This window comes from Lycium ferocissimum, chromosome 3 (assembly GCF_029784015.1).
Source record: "Lycium ferocissimum isolate CSIRO_LF1 chromosome 3, AGI_CSIRO_Lferr_CH_V1, whole genome shotgun sequence".
NCBI classification, from domain to species: domain Eukaryota; kingdom Viridiplantae; phylum Streptophyta; class Magnoliopsida; order Solanales; family Solanaceae; genus Lycium; species Lycium ferocissimum.
Genome location: NC_081344.1, coordinates 18,535,963 through 18,556,341, shown reverse-complemented (window position 1 = coordinate 18,556,341; position 20,379 = coordinate 18,535,963). Strand labels below are relative to the sequence as shown.

General features: G+C 35.6%; 1 protein-coding gene across 1 annotated transcript in view; it reads right to left on the bottom strand.

Moving 5' to 3' along the window:
* Positions 1-2,464, bottom strand: part of LOC132049952 (uncharacterized) — a 35,184-nt gene extending 32,720 nt beyond the window's left edge. The window contains exons 1-2 of the mRNA XM_059440939.1: positions 2,309-2,464; positions 1,349-1,468 (exon numbers count right to left, since the gene is read on the bottom strand). Of these exons, the coding sequence (XP_059296922.1) occupies positions 1,349-1,468; positions 2,309-2,320 (132 nt within the window). The 5' untranslated portion in view covers positions 2,321-2,464. The remainder of the gene's footprint in view (positions 1-1,348; positions 1,469-2,308) is intronic.
* Positions 2,465-20,379: the final 17,915 nt, after the last annotated feature.

Here is a 20,379-nt window from a genome sequence, read left to right as displayed (position 1 = left end):
AGCCTAAAGAGGTACTAGTTAATTTTTTTTTCCAAAATTATTCTTCTCTCAAATGGATTCTACAAATTCCAACACACTACTAAAAAAATCGGGATTTTCGACCAAAAATTTCGACCACACGAGGTCGAAAAAGCCTTTATTTAGACCAATTTTTCAACTACATGCGTAGGTCGGTAACAGGTAGGTCGAAATTTTTTTTCGACCACATGTGGTCGAAATCACATTCTACCGAAATTAAGGGAAAAAAACTATTTTCGACCACATGTGGTCGAAATTGTAAATTGGGCCCATTTTTTCAACTACATGTGGTCGAAATCTGGCAACCATATTGCTAAATTTCCACCACACGTGGTCGAAATTGTATTGTTCTGGGTACAATTTCGACCTCATGTGGTCGAAATTATGAAATATCTGGGGATTTTTAATTTTCAAAATACGGAATATTTTTTTCCAAGATTTGCCTCGTTTTTGGCATCCCACTTGCCAATTTTCAAACAACCAAATTTATCAACCAAAACAATCGTCCAATTCATCAACAATGCAACATAACAACCATAAACAATGTTCAAACACTTGAACACTTAAACATTGTCCATTCAAACACTTATAAACAATCAAATTCAAACACTTAAACATCATATACTACATTCAAACACTTAAATATCTTAAAATTAAAAGTACTTCTAGTTCAAATTAAAACTACATTCAAACCCTTAAACATAATATACATATCCATTTAAACATAGCAGAATTAGAATCCAAAAGCACACTAATCAAAAAGGTCAACGTTCAGTGTTAGAGACATGATCCATATCCTCCCCACTAGAATCATCGACAAGAGCATGATTTATGTCAGCTTGTGACCTACGTCGTCTACCTTGGGAAGGTCAGGGTTGGTTAGGGGGCTGTGACCTACGAGCATCCCCAGGACACGGGGGAATTGAAAACGTCCGCGAATTAAGTAAGCTATTAATCTGGGGTTGCATACCCAACATCCTGGCCTCTGAGGAATTAAGTGGTCTTGTTAGCAGGTCAACTTGATGCTTCATAGCTTCGTACTCTTTAGGATCAACTGCCCCATCATCAGTAACACCTACGGCTTCAAGGGTCGACGAGTATCAATGAAAGGCTCGATTAGGCATCCCATAAACTGTCCCATGCCTTGTTGGGAGAGCAACCTTCTCAATCCATCGTTGCTGTATTAACTTGTCGGTCATCGGCGTGCTACTTGGCTGAGTGGCTGAAACTCCCCAAAGTGTTGTTGAAATTCGTTCTGAAATTGAAGGATACAATGTTAATAGTCTAATTTAGTACAAAAAATATATATTATTGTTAACTAACGACTTACCCAAGTTCGCTCAGCCCTTGGCTCAACCCATCGGTCTGTACCATCGGCGTTCTTCTCCTTCCTCTTGTGAGTAATCTTGAAGATCTCATCTTGAGGTACTGCCTGACCCCTCTGGAGCTCCTACAAACAAATCAAGATTAACAATTAAAAAAGTAATGTGTTTCAGTTTTATATTATGTACCATGATTCATGCACCATTTACATAATAGTTCGTCCTGAGATTGCAAAAAGGAGACAAGGGGAGGAATGAGTATACACAAGGTTTCTTTGTCAAGACTAATTATTCAAGAGTTAGTGTCAAGACTAATAAACTGGAAAGCAATGTTTTTCAGTTTTGTTATGCACCATTTTATTCAACTAGCGAACTTGATTCTGTCCAAAAAAACTGTCCAAAAAATAGTCCACAAACACAGTCCAAAAAAACTGTCAAAAAAAACAGTCCAAACAAAATAGTCCCAAAAAAACATCAAAAAAAATTCAAAAAAACGTCCACAAAAATGACCAAAAATGACCAAAAAAAAAAAATGATCCAAAAAAAATCAAACAAAAACAATCCAAAAAATGACCAAAACGAGTCCACAAAAAAAACGTCCCAAAAAAAACAATCAAAAAATGACCAAAACAGTCCCCAAAAAACAGTACAAAAAAACAATCCACAAAAACTGTCCAAAAAACAGTCTAAAAAAAAGTCCAAAAACGAGTACAAAAAAAAGTCCAACAAAATAACTAAAACATTCCCAAAATTGAACTAAACAGTCCCAAATAACTGAATCAACACAGTCCAAAAAATCACCAAAACAATCCCAAAAAAAAGAACCAAAACAATCCCAAAAATGAACCAAAACAGTCCCAAAAATCTGAACCAAAACAGACCCAAAAATCTGAACCAAAACAGACCCAAAAATCTGAACCAAGAAGAATAAGAAATGTCATTTGATAAAGCTAAAGAAGAAGACATACCAGTCGTTTCATCAAGTCCACTTGACTCGTGGCGCCACTAGTGTGCAGCGATCCACCCTTCACTGAGGCTCTAGCAACCTTCCCATTTTCACTTCGTTTCAAAAAACTCGAATCAGTTGCCCAGTAGTGCAGTAGGTCCTTCCACCATTCAACTTGGATCCACGAGGTTGCAAGCAATTATTACGGGCTCTAAGTAACACATCCTTAAGTATTTTCGCCGCTTTTTTCTCAAAATTCTGCGCTACTAAATCATGATGTTCAACTATCCCATCGGAACACTTTGTCTGCAAAGAAATTAATATGATTAGGGAGCATATTAAAGGAATATCCCATAAACAATCAACATATAGTTATAGTATTTTACTACAAATATTAAATACCCTAAACTCAAGAAACATCTGCTTCTTCAGTTTCACTGGCACCTTGCCTCAAGACGGAACGGCGCCTCTATAGAGTTCTTTGATTGTCTTTGAAATCCCTTTAGTTGCTTTGCCTGGATAGGAGCTGCATCAAAGCAATAAGATAATTAGATGCATACAACCTCTTTAACCTTGGTATTAGAGGTAAATAATGCATCGCCTTAACAACCACTCTCTTCCCGCTACGTGTATCCCTAAACCGTTCACTACCACAAAACTTACAAGATTCTAGATCGACGTCATCATTATAGTATAACATGCAGCCATTTTCACAGCAATCAATTCTCACCGACGAGAGTCCCAACTTAGATACCAATCTCTTTGCCTTATAGTAATTATCGGGTATCTCTAGAGTCGGGTCAACCAATTCCATTTACGAGGTCAATCACGAGAATCCATTGCCCGCTCGGGAAACATTGTTATACGCTTTGATACTCAATAATCTAACACCGATAGATAATTGAGAGTGGGTAGAACCATCATGTAAGGGCCAACTAACTTTTTTAACTTTTTATAAAAACGGTACGGGCCTCTTCATTGGGAGGTTCTTCAACATGGCCACCTGATTCAAAGCCCCAATGCATGCCATAAGCATCCTGAACCATGTTGTGCATTCTAGAATTCTGGACATTAGGTTCTACCATCCTACTACTTTCACCCACAACAAAGTTCTAAAATCCACGCAAATTGTTACGCGTTTCTCCATGACTAGTCCAAATTGTATGATTACTTCTAAAACCTTTTTCCATTAGATGTCGCCTAACAATCTCTGGGGTCTTAAATTTCATACATTCACATTTAGAACAAGGGCACCTAACCACACCATGAATTGTAAAATCCTCAAGTGTTTTAGCATAGTCAACAAAATCATAAACGCTGGCTACAAATTCATTCTTCAACCCAAATCGATCAGGATTAGTTCTATCGTACATCCAACTACGAGATTCCATCTACACAAATTGCAGAAAGTTTGAACTTGTTAAACCATATTTAATTTATATGATTAGTAAAAGAATTTTATTTCAAAGTATAACCTTCCTACCTGTAATGCGCAGTTTGTAACTCGATAGATAAAGTACCTAAATCTTTTTAACTTCCATTAATAACTACATAATAACCACCCATGTATTAACAACTTAATCAAACTCAAATGTGAATTTACTATTACTCAAACTAAGACTCCATACCAAAACTAAGCAAAAACATGAATAAAAAACTAATCCCAAGAAACTTAAACAAAATGCAACCAAAACAGTCCAAAAAATGAACCAAAATATTCCCCAAAAAACAGTCCAAAAAAATGCACCAAAACAGCCCAAAAATAGTCCCAAAAATTGGACCAAAACATAAGAAAGAATTTTGAGTATAATCCAAACTATGGAAGAATTTTGAGTATAATCCAAATCTTCAATATCAATATTTCATTCAATTTCAATTCAAAATCCAAAAAAAATAACATAATATAAATCCCAAAACAAATATTGAACACTAAGGGTGTGTTCGGTATGAAGGAAAATGTTTTCCAAGGAAAATATTTTCCTGGAAAATGTGTTCTTGGAAAATAAGTGAATTTCAACTTATTTTCTCATGTTCGTTTGGGTAGCAGAAAATAAGTGAATTTCTTACTTATTTTCTCATATTCGTTTGGTTGCTGGAAAACATTTTCAGGAAAATACCCACCTAAGCCCCACAACTCCACCCCACCCCCTCCCAAAAAAAAATTAATTAATTAATTTTTTTTTTGGTTTTTTTGCCCCACCCACCCTGCCTCACCCCCCCTCCCAAAAAAATATTAATTTTGTTTTGAAAAAAAAATTTTGAATTTTTTTTTTTTGGTTTTTTGCACCACCCCACCCCCCCAAAATTAATTTTGTTTTGAAAAAAAGTTTTGAATTTTTTTTTTTTGGTTTTTTTCCCCACCCCACCCCCCTTTCTCGACACCCCACAACCCCCTGCAAAAAAAATTGAGGGTGGGGGTGGGTGGTTTTGGGGGTTGGTGTGGTATGGGTCCACACCGGGGGGAGGGGGGATGTGGTGGTTTAGAAAATCTAAAAAAATATTAAATATTTCAAAAAACAATTAGGGGTAGGGGGTGCGCTGGGGGCAAGGGTGGGGGTGGGGTGGTGCAAAAAATAAAAAAAATTCAAAACATTTTTTTCAAAACAAAATTAATTTGGGAGGGGGTGGGGTGAGGGGCAGGGGTGGGTGGGGTGGTGCAAAAAACAAAAAACAAAATATCAAAACTTTTTTTTCAAAACAAAATTAATTTTTTTTAGGGAGGGGGTGGGGTGGGGGAGGACGGGTTGGTGGGGTACGGGTGGGGTAGGAGTTGGTGGGGTGAGGGTGGGGGTGAGATGGAAAAACAAAAAAAAAATTCAAAACTTTTTTTTCAAAACAAAATTAATTTGGAGGGGGGCGTGGGGGTGGGGTAGGGGCGGGGTGGGGTAGTGCAAAAAACAAAAAAAAAAATTCAAAACTTTTTTTTAAAACAAAATTAATTTTTTTTGGGAGGGGGTGGGGTGGGGGCAGGGTTGGTAGGGTGGGTAGGGTGCGGGTGGGGCAGGAGTGGGAAGGGGTGGTGCAAAAAAAAAAAAATTCAAACCTTTTTTTTCAGAACAAAATTAATTTTTTTTTTCTAGGGGAGTGGGGCGGGGATGGGTGGAGTGCGTAGGCGTGGGGGTGGGGTGGGGGAAGGGGTGGGGTGGTGGGAGTGGTTGGGGGTGGGTTGGGTGGTTGGTGGAATGCACTTATAGACTTGTTTTCCCTACTTTTATTAGGGAAGTAATTTTCTCCATTTTTGAGGGACTTGTTTTCCTAAAGAAAAAGTTTTCTAAAATTTTTGACCAAACGAACATGGGAAAATTGAAAAACATTTTCTGAAAAATATTTTCCTCTATACCGAAAACACCCTAAATAAAGTTATCAAATCTACTAAATATAGAAGCTAATGCAACTAATAACATGAGATTGAAATGCATGCTTGAGAACTAGTTCAATTTGGGGCTTGTGTGCATGACATTGGAAAAAAAAGTACCTGAAAAACGGAGCTCCGCGTCACCGACGGTGGATTGGTGCTGCGTCGGCGCTGGGCTGGTGGTGTGGTTGAGCGTCTGGGGTGGTGGGGCGGTGGGCCCGTGGTGTGGGTAGAGAGGACAGGGAGAAAGGTTGTGTGGGTAGAGAGAGAGAGAGAGGAAAGAGAGAGAAAGAAGAAAGGTTGAAATGAAAATTAAAGACCAGATCTGGTCTAAATGTGGTCCAAATTTCGACTGTGTGTGGTCGAAATTAGCTTATTCTTTTTTTTTTTTTTAAATTAAATGTTTCCCATTTATTATTTGTACAAAAATTAATTTCGACCACACGTGATCAAAATTATATTTTCATGTTAAAAAATCGCCCCCGTGTGGTCGAAATCCTATAAAAAATAAATTAAAAATTAAATTCTTGAAATTATGACTGCGCATGGTCAATTGTTTTTCGACCAAAAATGTGGTCGAAATTTCTAGGTCGAAAATACCCTTTTTTTTTAGTAGTGACATTAACTATTTCTACTTTTAAGAAAAAAAATTGGAGAAAGTAAAAGAATAATATTATTAAATGACCCTTTAATTAATATAATTAATTAATTTTTATAAGGAGTGTGTCACACCGCAAAAATTCACTTATTTTGAGCTGGAGTACTTTTTTGTCCTCATTTATGCAATATGTATTCTTTAGTTTGTTTAATTATTTTTTATAGTTTATAATAATTTACAACTTTTAACATCTTTATTTTATCCTTAATAAGATCATGTATAATTTTAAAAATATTTATGGCTCAAAGCATAAATTTAAATTTTGTTCTTGCACAATTAAGTAAATAACATAAGTGAGACGAAAGGAGTATTAATGGTAACAAATGTAGTGACCTCTAAATTAAAATGCTGCTAATATTGTATTCTTTTTGACTAATTATATATCTTATTTATTAATTAAAGAGTCAAACAATATTATATGTGACAATAGCTTTCTCAAATAATTTTGAAGTTAATAAACTTAATGACTAATATTTATTTTAGGTAAGTTATACGTGGCATAAAATTTACTCCCTCCGGTCCATTTTACTTGTCACATTTTTATTTTGCACGGCCCTTAAGAAGACATTAAAAAAAAGGGTAATTTGACTAAATTTTTTCCACTTATTCTTTGATCTCAATTTAATTCTATTCTCTTTTTTCATCACATTAATCTCTTTCCATATTTATTAAGGGTAAAGATGGAAACAAATAGTTAATTATCTCATGATTTTCTAAAATGACAATTATTTTGTACCATTCATTTTTAATAAAAAAGGACCGAGCTAGGGAATATTTCTTCTTTCTAAAGATGGGAACTGTTGATGTTCAAATAAGAACATATGAAAAAAGTCAATATTCGAAATCTACCTCATTCAATTTGGAACTGACAAGTCATACAGTTGTCCAATCAATGTCTCTTACAAGTTGTTGTTGACACCTAATTTTGTCCCGTCCTCCCGAAAATCTCTATTTAAGCTTCTAATATTCCGGCTAAAATAATTATAATTATTTGTATTTTACTATAATTATTGACTTTTACTAATTCTAGCATTTTATTATCCTGTTGTAGTCACTATTGGTATTATCTTCTATTTTATTACCGTTACTACTACCACTATTATTATTATTATTATTATTATTATTATTATTATTATTATTATTATTATTATTATTACTACTATTTTGTTATTATTATTACTACCAGTATTATTGTTATTCGCATTTTTATCATTTCAAAGATTTTTGTCATCTTATGCACACGCATCGCATTTATGTTCGTGCAATTAAATAATAGCGTATTTACTAATACTATTGCACGGCTATTACGACGTAATATTTTTATCTGAGCACTAATAATTACAATTTTAATTTAATGCAGTCCATATTTGAGTCCTAGAACCACTTGGGCTCAAAGCCAATTCGTAGAAACAGCCCACATTTTTAATTAATTGACCCCAGTCCATTTCGTTCGACCCGGCCCACACCACTATCACCCATTTTTCTAACCTAATGAACTACACTATTCTCATCCGCCGTTTCCCCTGTTCTCTCTCTTCTCTCTTCTCTTCCGTCTCCTTCTCTCTCCCACGCGTCTCTCTCTCCCTCTCCTCTGCGACCCTCGGCCAAAATAGCAAAGTCTCAGTCGACTTTCACCTTCCCCAGACCGTGCATGGTCGATTTGGGGAAGGGAAATTAATACCCTGTACACCCCCTGTCCTGATTCAACCATGAAAAGGGGGTTAAAGTTTTGTTTGCTTCCTCTTCCTATTCTGTTCGCATCTGAAAGCTTTAATGGGTTTTGTCTGTTCATGAACCCGAATCTCTTGTCAGTTTCTTTTTTTTTTTTTTTTACTTTTCGGGTACGAAGGTTTAAGAGTTTTTGTCTACTTCTTTTCTTTTCTGATCAAGTTTCTGAAAGAGGGACAGAATCCAAACGTTGCGTTTGGGGTGGGTGTTGTTGACCAAAAAACCCGAACCCAAAAATTTCAAACCTCAGCCCTAAAAAACCTAATTGAAGCCCTATAAATATTGGCTTCTTAACCAGTTGAGAAAAGGGGGATGGGGAGCCGCCTCGATCTCTCTCTCTAAAAAAAAAAAAAAAAGTCACTACATTTTCAGTGTAAACAAAATAGCCATATAGCATTCAAAAACTTCTATTATTTCTATTTTTTTGGAACTTCTGTTAATCGAAGTGGGTTCGGATTCGTTGCGTTTGGGTGTGGATCCAAGGCCAGAAAGTCCCACTTCGCTGCACCCGAAGAAGGTAATTCTCCATTCCTTCTTTTTATTTCTGTTGCATTTTCTTTTTTTTTTTGTTGCTCTGTGTTATTTTAGTTTATTGCTCCATGATTCAAGTATGTTAGTGTTAGTTAAGCTATTTTAATTCGATAGATAAGTCTATTTCTGTGTTAGTCTGTTTGTGTGCCTAAGCATGTTCATGTTTGATAATTTAGTGTAGTGTAGTTAAGTATGTAAACAACTCTCCCATGTTCGGTCTAATATCGGTCGAGTGCTTAATGGGTGTTTGTGTGTTCGTACATGTTGTTTATTTCCGGTTTGGTTTAGGTGCGCTTAGATACTTTAGTAGCATTATGCATACTACCTTTTTTTTGTGTTAATTTGGTTTTGATTTAGTAGTTAATGGTATCTACGTATGCATGTATGTGTTGGCTTAATTGTTAGTTTAGCGGTTAATAGTATCTCTATGGTCAGGTCTCGGTTAGGTTAGCTTAATCTCGCTTTATTTTTGTTTGCGTATACATATGAATCATGTTAAAATGTAGTATAACGAGCTAGTCCTCTGTATTTGCACTTGGTATCCCATCTCTAAGTTCGTAAAATGTATCCCTTTGCGGATGTGAATGCTTTGGTTGAATACTGCTACTTTGTATGGATCTGTGTTGAGTCAACTAGGCCAATCAAGCATGTTTATGCATTAATTCAGTCCTTTTTTCGTTAATTTGAAACTGCTTTGCATAAAGTTTGGGTAGTTGAGTTGAAATAATGACATGGTCAAGATACTGTTTGCTGTTTTAAGCCCAGTTTCTCTGCTTTTTTTTTTTTTTTCATCTGGACATGGCATTTAATTATCGTATTAGATGTAGTTCCTAGTTTGGTTTGAGCAGGACAGTGACTTTAATTGGCTTGAATGTGGTTAAAATCTGAATATGTTGAAACATTCTTTAACTTGAGTTGGAATTTGAAGATATAAAAGATCACCCTATTCTTTGAAAGCAGCTGTCTCCTCTATATGATTCCCTACATGAAAACGTCCCTCCCAAATCCAGTAGGTGTTTTGTATATCACAGATCTGTCGTGTTTAGACTTGGTATGTATTAGGTGTTGGCAGTACACTTTCTTTAAATTATGCACATGCTGTATATGCGAAATGGCTGATTTAAATTTTTTAAATGGCTGGATATTGTGAATATGCTTAGTCTATATCATATCCCTTTCGTGTGATTAAGCATGTATTAGCGAGTCCCGGGGATAGTTTGTTATCAGTTTGGTTTTCCTTTTATTTCGTGCATTGTTGCAAGCATATTTCAGTTGAAGTATGTATATAAATGTATATTATAAGTGTATTGTGGTTATCACATTGATAAGGAGGTTAGTTGATCATTACAGATCAAGCTTGAACCCTCCCCGGTGTTAGCCATGCCTGGGATTCATGAAATTCCTTGGAACTTGTGCAACATCGAGAAGACGGGGGTAAAAGCTTTCCGATATTAGTCTTCTATACATCCTTATGAATGTGTATACATGAGGCCTACTTAAATATACATAGTATATACGTAGTCCACTGGTTTGTTTTGAATTTATATGTTACATGTTTAACTTTATTCATCGATTAGATACTAATCCTTATCTTTCTTTTTATGCATGACTATCGCATACGAGTCCGAGCGACTCATTCTTCTCCCACATTCGGAGTTGGGCTGAAAGCCCAACATAGTCTTACTCAAGTCATTTCTGTCCAGCCCACAGCAGCGCCATATAAACAGACTGGGCCGAAGCCCAATGGCAGGTAGATCCGCACCATAGAGAAAATGGGCTGAGCCCATTAAATTTTATTTATACCTTTACTCTTTTATGCATTTAATTTGTATTGCATGCCTAGTACTTTGTTAATTAATTTAGATAAATCCTAATGAATTAGTGGCTTTAGCTTAGTAATGGGTAGTTAGTTTAAGGAAAACTAACAATTAATTCTATAAGTTTCATTTTTCTTCGTTTTATACTAGAGTTATTTATAGTAGCTTAATATTTACTTTCAAAATAATTGATTTTTAAATAGCATATCTTGAATTAAAAGAATTATGTTTTTATTTATTACTATCTTAGAAATTTCGAAACATCGCTAACACGCAAACATAAAATCAAATGTATCCTATAAATAACTCTCCAAGTTTTGAGTCAATTATGCATATTTTTAAAATATAGTCAACAAAAAAAAAAGGGGGAAGAAAACTCTCATTAAGTTATTTTCGTATTATGTTCATACTCCTAAATCGCAAAATCAATTAATATCTCATCATCTGGTTTGTTTCAAATATTTATCAAACATTGCACAAACCCGTATTTTTTTACTTATATGCAGATTATCACATTTTGCCAATTTTATTATCATACTTTCATTTAAAACGTTAGCGACGTTTATAAGCTTTATTTTAGAATAACATTTTAAAAAATCTCCTTTATGCAAGTTATTAGTCTTATTCAAAATAGCACTTAAAGTCTTCCTTTTTACAAGTCCTGTTTTACATAATATTTTTATTTAATGCCTAAGCATATTTCTAAGTCTTATTTTAAACAGCATTATTACATTTTCCTTAACAACCTTAGTAACGTTATAAGCCTTTTTTTTTAAATTTTAAGCACCTTATTTGGCATTAATTAATTAACCTAAGTTTGGCCGGTAAACCGTAGTTAACGGATCCTAGAGGATGCCTAACCCCTTCCCTTTAGGATAATTAGAACCCTTACCTAGAATTAAAAATTAAGCAGACCATTAACGGAGGTTTAGGTAGCTTTACCTTAGTTAATACCTAGGTGTCCTAATTCACCTTAAAACCAATTAGGTGGCGACTCCTTAAATAAAATAATACAGGAATCACCAATATGTTGTACCTAGTTTAACCCGTTTAAATGGGGTATAACAGTTGTGATAGCTCATAAATAAAAAATGCGATAACTCAAATCTGACTCTATGATATTGTTGCGTCCAAACGCACACGTAAGTATACGTAGTCGTACAAGTACTATAGTGATTTTAGAAATCGGATGTCGAACCCACAGGGAGTTATGATTAACCGTCAACTAAATTAAACTATCCAAATTATCTATACAAGAGATGAAATTCGAAGATTGTGATTATAAACTAATTGAAGATAAAAAACACAAATAGTGAACTTCAACAAAGAAAGAGCGGGTTTTTATATTATCAATGAGACGAATGTTCCAGGGTTGCGGTTGGTTCACCAATCCTGTTGAGTTTTCGAACTATTTCCCTTTAATCCGAATTGTCAACGATTGCTAATTTACCGGATTATTAACTCTCGTAGTATTCTCCCGAACTACTACTCACCTATTCAAAACAGTTCGCCGCCTATATTCCTATGGAATTGACTTGTTAAGAACACAATTCGTTTATGGTTTTTAATTGAACGCGGCGCCTAGGTATATTCCTATCCTAGCCACAAATCCTAGCCCAACTGTAGGGATAATCAGATCACGCCCTCTTTAATCCTTCTCTAATCTAACAACATCTTTCCCAAGCATGTATATTAGATAGTCGATAGAACCTAATTGTTTGCCAAACAATCAAGCAATTATGAACAGAATTAAAGAAGCAATCAAACTCAACAACTCATATTAAGATAAGAAATAATCACCAAACATCAATAATCATGGTTTACCACAACCCTAGAACGAGAAGTTTAGCTCCACATAGACATGGAGGAAAAGCAACAAATCATTCAAAGAAAATATACAAACTAGTAATAAGGAGAAGAAAAGATAAAACCCAATAATCTCCGGCCTCCACTACGGCTCCTACTCTCTCTAGGTCAAAAGTCATCTATTCTAATGTAAAAACGACTATTTATAAGCTAGGGCAAATATGAGATAAGTGGGCCCAATCCCGATCAACTTAGGAGAACTGACGCCTCTTGTGCTTTGGTCATGCGTCGCATGGCCATCGCATGACTATGTCTGTGCATCCGCTGTGCTCCGCACAGCCAATGCATAACAGGTCTGAGAATCAGAAAGGGGTATTTGTGCGCTGGGTGTGCGACGCACAGCCAATGCATGAAACCCTTCAGTGGTCATATTTTGCCTTCAAGTGTTGCAACCTCCTTCCGCTCACTCGTCCAACCCGCACTGCCTCAGAATCAACCAGAATTGCTCGGATTACCCTTCATTGGTCCTTGTTGTACCCAAAAGACTTCAACGTGACCTTCTTTTCTTTTTCCTCTTCTTCAATTTTGCTCCAAATCTCTTCATCTTCACATTGTAGCATTTTCAACTTAAACCACCTAGATTCCACAATAAAGCACAAATTAGTCCCATATCACATAGTTAATAGATGTTAGGTGTATTTAATGCATTTAGCTCTAAAAACACAAAAGTATAAGTATGGGTAAAAGATGGCGGAAAAGTTTATAAATACACCTAACATCACCACCCCACACTTAAACCTTTGTTCGTCCTCGAACAACACTAAACACACCCAACTTCACTTTCGATTCTCAACACGCTACCAAATTGAACAGGTCTGTATCAGAACAAGGTCACTATGACAATTTAAACATTTACGAGCAAAGATCTCAAGCACAACACAAATTGCACACATGCCAACAACTTCGTCAAAACATCCTAACCTCTAAAACTGACTCGTTCATATGAATATAGGCAAAAACGGTCCTGCCGCCTAATTAAGGAATCAAACATGTCACCCATCTTTTACCAATTATGTGCCCTCACTTCAAAGAGAGTTGCCCAAATTTTTTTTTCAATGAACATACAACAAGGGTAATGAATAGAAAGAATTACGCTCACTCTCACAAGAAAATTCACATGCTCATATGACATACCATAGGCTTGCCCTTAATGTCATACTCTATTAATAAAAGTAAATTAAGCATAGGATCAAATAGGACTTTTATGGTTATAATGTCGGCTAAGGGACGGGTAGAAATTATTTGGGTAAATAGTGACTAACCTCCCTAAGCACTTTAAGACATATACATTATCAATCCTTTATGCACTTCCTCTTGTTTCATCAATATTTCAACCATTCTTTTTCACTTCACCTTATGCACCCTTTAACATTAAGCACTCTCCTTTTTTTATTTTTTATTTTATTGTGTATATTTTTTTTTCACCCCTACTAACAACACACACTAACTATATTCACCAAGTGCACCCTCCACCTTTTTTTTTTTTTTTTTTGTAAGTTTCCACCTTAACTTCCCTTTATATCAACCTCCCATTTACTTTCAAGCTCTAAATTTCTAAAGTGCTTTAGGAGTTCAGGATCAAATATTACAAGTTATACCAACAAAGGGAATGGCTAAAGATGTGGCTACCAAAGAAAATAGGCAAAAGGCTCAAAGGGGTTAACGAAGGATATCACATATGGGTAGGCAAGTAGATGGTCAAAAATTATGGCTAACAAAGAAATGCCTATATCCTCTCCTACACCTAGTTTCACTTTGTAGACATACCGGGCAAGTTCTAGACATCAATACGATACATGGAGTATATACAAGAACACTCACCACACATGGCACACTTATGGTTCAAGATGGATCCACATTGACCTTCTACTTAGCAAACCAGGACATGAATTCAATGCAAGCATTATTAAGCCAAAAATTTAACACAAGAGTCAAGTAGAAGAGCTTAGGTGTTCCGAAACAAGCTATTATTTTTAAGCACAATTTTACTTTCAAAAGTTCGAGAATTGCTCATGTTGTCAATAGTGTACCTAATCCCGAGCACCTAGCATTCAATTGGTTTCAAGGGCTCTCATCTCCACCTTCTCCTAAAAAAAATTAATCCTAAAAAAAAAAAAAAATATTACCCGATTCAAAGGTCCCCCCTCGGGAAAGAACCGAGGCCATAAGAAAACCCAAGGGGGCGGATGATGCATGCCACTGATGAGGGACTTAAGAAGTTAACTTAAGAAAATCAAAGAAAAAAATCTTTTTTTTTAAATTTTTCAATTTTTTTTTCAACACTAAGACTCAAAACTAATAATAATAAAAATAAAAAAAATCCTAAGGCATATTAAATCATCATCCTCAACCTTACCAGGGACGTATTTCCCACCCCACACTTAAAATCATGCAATGCCCTCAGTGCATATAGATGGAAAAAAGTAAAAACAGGTAAAGCAAGAAATACTCCCCGGGGCCCTCTAGGACCTAGCTAGCAACATGCTCTCATCATTAAGGGTCGGCACGACCCCACACTTAAGCTCAAACATGCTCCTCAGCTTTCAACTTCGGGCACTCAAATTTCCCTAATCTGCAAAACAAAAACAAAACAAAACAAAACAAAACGTGACACTATAAAAATAAAAAACTATAATTATTACACATTGGGTTGCCTCCCAATAAGCGCCTTAGTTAACATCGTGGCACGACGTGAATCAACTTCACCACTTTTCCCTCCACCTTGAGGATATGAATTGCGCCCCTAATTTTGCATCAAATTTTCTGCTCCGCTCCTGGGGCGGTGATGTGAAAATACAGGAACCAAGCAATAGGTGTCGCATCTTGCACTTCTCGGCCCTTAAGTGAGAAATGTCATTTTGCCCTTTTGGTGTGGCAAATTTTAGGATATAAGGGTTTTGTTCCTTATTTATACATTTTTCCAAAAGCTTGGAGGGCTCGATTTCTATGTCACTAACCAAACATAATATAGAAAAATGTTTAGAATGAGAACCAACACGCCCCAACTCCGAAACCGCCTTATTTTTGACATCCTCACTCATATGCACCCCCTCAACATTGGCATCATCAACAATATTCTGATCGAATGGTTGGAATTCCTCTTCCTGCTCCACAAGTAGGCCAGTATCCACAACAACTGGTGGTTGGGCGTCAGACATCTCAACCTTTTTATTCATTAGAGCATGCAGGTCATGGATATCTGAGTCAAATTTGTCTATCTCTTGTTTGAGCTCTATTCTGCCTTTTATCAATTGTGTCGCCATGTTTGTGAGTCCATCGCGGAGAAACCCATGAAATTTCATTTGTTGAGCTTGTTCCGTTAGCCAAGATTGGCTCACTATCTTTGCTTTTTCGAAGTTATCTCCTTGTAGGAACTCACTATATTCTTCTGTTTGAGGTTCGTCTTGGGTATTGGCTAAGCCTGTAACTTGCATATTACAAGTTTCAGACTCGGCCTGCATCTCTGTGAGTTTGACACGAATCCTCTCCATGGCCTTCTCTAGTTCTGCGTTTTGCTCTCTTATCAATGTGTCTTGCTCCACTATTTTTTTCATCATATCTGTAACCCGAGCAAGACTCTCTGCATCCTCCACTTCATTACTCCTGTTAACATCACAAACAACAAGAGAATCATAATAGGGGATCAGGGATGGGGAATAAGAGTTAGGACAACCATTCCAATGGCCATCTTGACCACCACATATACTACAAACATTCCACTCAAAGGATTGGGTAGGCGCGCACAACCCATTCCCGAAAATATTATGACGGTGTTTCCACAGGTGGGGTCCTCCACAAATCAGACAAGAATCACCAAAATAGGCACAACCAATATTTGACCAATTTTTATTTCAAGATGCCATATCAAGAAAGATATCAAAACTATTAAATAAGAAAAAAAAAAAAAACTTGAATAGACAAAAAGAAAAGTATAATCTAGATAACCAGTTAATTTCTAACTCCCCGGCAACGGCGCCAAAAACTTGTTGCGTCCAAACGCACACGCAAGTATATGTAGTCATACAAGTAATATAGTGATTTTAGAAATCGGATGTCGAACCCACAGGGAGTTATGATTAACCGTCAACTAAATTAAACTATCCAAATTATCTATACAAGAGATGAAATTCGAAGATTGTGATTATAAACTAATTGAAGATAAAAAACACAAATAGTGAACTTCAACAAAGAAAGAGCGGGTTTTTATATTATCAATGAGACGAATGTTCCGGGGTTGCGGTTGGTTCACCAATCTTTTCGTGAGTTTTCGAACTATTTCCCTTTAATTCGAATTGTCGACGATTGCTAATTTACCGGATTATTAACTCTTGTAGTATTCTCCCGAACTACTACTCACCTATTCAAAACAGTTCGCCGCCTATATTCCTATGGAATTGACTTGTTAAGAACGCAATTCGTTTATGGTTTTTAATTGAAGGCGGCGCCTAGGTATATTCCTATCCTAGCCACAAATCCTAGCCCAACTGTAGGGATAATCAGATCACGCCCTCTTTAATCCTTCTCTAATCTAACAACATCTTTCCCAAGCATGTATATTAGATAGTCGATAGAACCTAACTGTTGGCCAAACAATCAAGCAATTATGAATAGAATTAAAGAAGCAATCAAACTCAACAACTCATATTAAGATAAGAAATAATCACCAAACATCAATAATCATGGTTTACCACAACCCTAGAACGAGAAGTTTAGCTCCACATAGACATGGAGGAAAAGCAACAAATCATTCAAAGAAAATATACAAACTAGTAATAAGGAGAAGAAAAGATAAAAACCCATAATCTCAGGCCTCCACGGCGGCTCCTACTCTCTCTAGGTCAAAAGTCCTCTATTCTAATGTAAAAACGGCTATTTATAAGCTAGGGCAAATATGAGATAAGTGGGCCCAATCCCGATCAACTTAGGAGAACTGACGCCTCTTGTGCTTTGGTCATGCGTCGCATGGCCATCGCATGACTATGTCTGTGCATCCGCTGTGCTCCGCACAACCCATGCATAACTGGCCTGAGCATCAGAAAGGGGTATTTTGTGCGCTGGGTGTGCGACGCACAACCAATGCATGAGACCCTTTAGTGGTCATATTTTTCCTTCAAGTGTTGCAACCTCCTTCCGCTCACTCGTCCAACCCGTACTGCCTCAGAATCAACCAAAATTGCTCGGATTACCCTTCATTGGTCCTTGTTGTACCCAAAAGACTTCAACGTGACCTTCTTTTCTTTTTCCTCTTCTTCAATTTTGCTCCAAATCTCTTCATCTTCACACTGTAGCATTTTCAACTTAAACCACCTAGATTCCATAATAACGCACAAATTAGTCCCATATCACATAGTTAATAGATGTTAGGTGTATTTAATGCATTTAGCTCTAAAATACAGTATAAGTATGGGTAAAAGATGGCGGAAAAGTGTATAAATACACCTAACATCAGATATCTCACAGATTTTTTTTTCTTCTAGCTTATAGATGAAAGATTCCAATTAATATTTTGTTATAATCAACTTCTTCTAATAATTTTTTTTTTTGATAGAATATATTGAACATAATATTATTTTCTAATTATATAATTTCTTCTGGAACTTTTCATTCTGAAGTCTAAAACAACAATATGGAGCTAATTAACAAAATTCATTGTAAAGTAAAAATCAAGTTAATTTGAAAAGTGAATATGAGTAGTGAAACATGAAATAATTTTAAAGGTAAAACCCCTGGTGTTTATACCAAACTATAGTAATTTACCATAGTTAATTCATCAATTAAAGTGAAATATGATTTTAATAAATTATAGAATGTAAAGACATGTTCACATGTATGTAAAAATCGAATGCGAGTAAGCTTTTACAATGTCAATGTTAATATTGAATATATATTTTGGGGCTGGCTGCGGGGGTGGGGAGGGGGGAGGGGTGTTGCGCTCAACATAATTCGTGCCCTAAAGCCAAACCATAATAAGAGCCCTTAAGTTTATTAATGGAATAATTTTTTTCATTAACAATTCGGAAAAGAGCCAAATTTACCCCTGAACTTTCGGAAATGGTTTATTTATGCCCTTCGTTATACTATTGGGCCAATTGTGCCCTTACCATTATACTATGGGCCAGATATACCCCTGAACTTTCGGAAATAGTTTATTTATACCCCTCGTTATACTATTGGGCCAATTGTACCCTTACCATTGTATTATGGGCCAAATATACCCTTAAGTTACACGGTCTGCCACGTGTCACAATCATAATGGCTCAACCCATTTCCCCCTATAATTACACCCAGATTAAATTAATCACCGGATCCGACCCGTCACTTTATTTCACCCAACCCGTTTTGTTTATTTCAAACCCAAATAAAGTACCCGTACCTGTTTTGTTTATTTCATTACAGGTTTCGTTTATGTAAAATATGGTAGTATACAAAATGAAAACTCAAATATAATTTTCACCACGTTAATATGATCGTTACAGTAACAAAAATAAATTTATCCTTTCTTCATAGAAATGAAAACAATGCAAAGAACTTAGGCAAACAAAACAATGCAAACAACACGGATACATGTACTTTATTTGTTTGAAATAACCAAAATGGGTTGGGTGAAATAAAGTGACGGGTCGGATTCCGTGATTAATTTAATTTGAGCGTAATTATAGGGGGGAATGGGTTTGGCCATTGTGATTGTGACACGTGGCAGTCCGTGTAGCTTAAGGGCATATTTGGCCCATAGTATAATGGTAAGGCCACAATTGGCCCAATAGTATAACGAAGGGCATAAATAAATTATTTTTGAAAGTTCAGGGGTATATTTGGCCCATAGTATAACGGTAAGGGCACAATTGGCCCAATAGTATAACGAAGGGCATAAATAAACTATTTTCGAAAGTTCAGGGGTAATTTTGACCCTTTTCCGTTAACAATTTTGTACATATCTTGATTTTTCAATGGATTACTTTATTTACAAAGGCTTGTGCAATATTTTGAAAAAAAAGCTATTTTTTTTTTATACAATCCACATCCTCTAATAATATTATTTCATTTATCATTAAGTATAGGTCAATATATTTTCATATATTTGTAATAGTTGTCCATTTAATTTGAAGTTAACAATGACTTCAAATTAATATAATAAATTCTAAGAAAATACTATAAATGGATTTTTTCAATCAATATTGTCATTAAATTAGTCTTTATATATATATATATATACACACACACACACACACACACATTTGTTATGAAATTTGAGTAATTTATCTGAAAACCCTTTAACACATTTTTTAAAAAACTTAATATCGTTTATTAATAATATTGTTTAGATATATAAATAATATATAAAACAATTAATAAATTTTGTGGGGCCTAAGGCAATTGCCTTAGTTATCTTCCCATTAAGCCGGCACTGTTTGGAGGCCTAAAGCAATGACCTTTTAGTGTCCTAGGGATTGAACCTCCCCCACATAATAGGTCCCGAAGAGTTAAAATATGCAATAACATTACTTAATCATAATCCACCTTGAAAAAACAGAAACTCAATTCATATTTCGTAACATCAAAATAAAAAACTTATCTAATTGTGAGCTAACACACGGATTTTAAGATCTAGGAATATATACAATATTAACATATTCGAAATCACTCATCAATTTCTAGACATCTTCAAATGTAGTGTCTACCTTCCATGAGACTTCCATCCTCTTTAGTATCATGCCCAAACATTTTTTTGGTCTCCGATAGATATGAACCTTTGACCATCCGTTAATTGTAGTTTTTTTTCCAAAGCCTCAGAAATTGCTAGTTTTTCAGTGGTGACAGCGTTAGCTTCCCAACAAATTGAATTGGGACGACAAAGCCTTGAAGCAAATGATTGTTGTTGGAACAAATCATTCAAATTTATAGGAAACCAAATTTGTTAGAATTTGGTATTTTAATTCATGTCTATAATCAAATTAATATAGGAATATGTTTTCTACATTAGAAAAATTAAGAAACGATATTTTCTAGGAATACCCAACAAAAATAAGAACTGTTCACTCCATTGTTTCAGAGATATTTGTTTCATTGGAGCCATGACTACCATTCATTTTTCTTTTACTGTTAGAATAATTGTCTTCCTTTTATTGGTCCGCAAACAA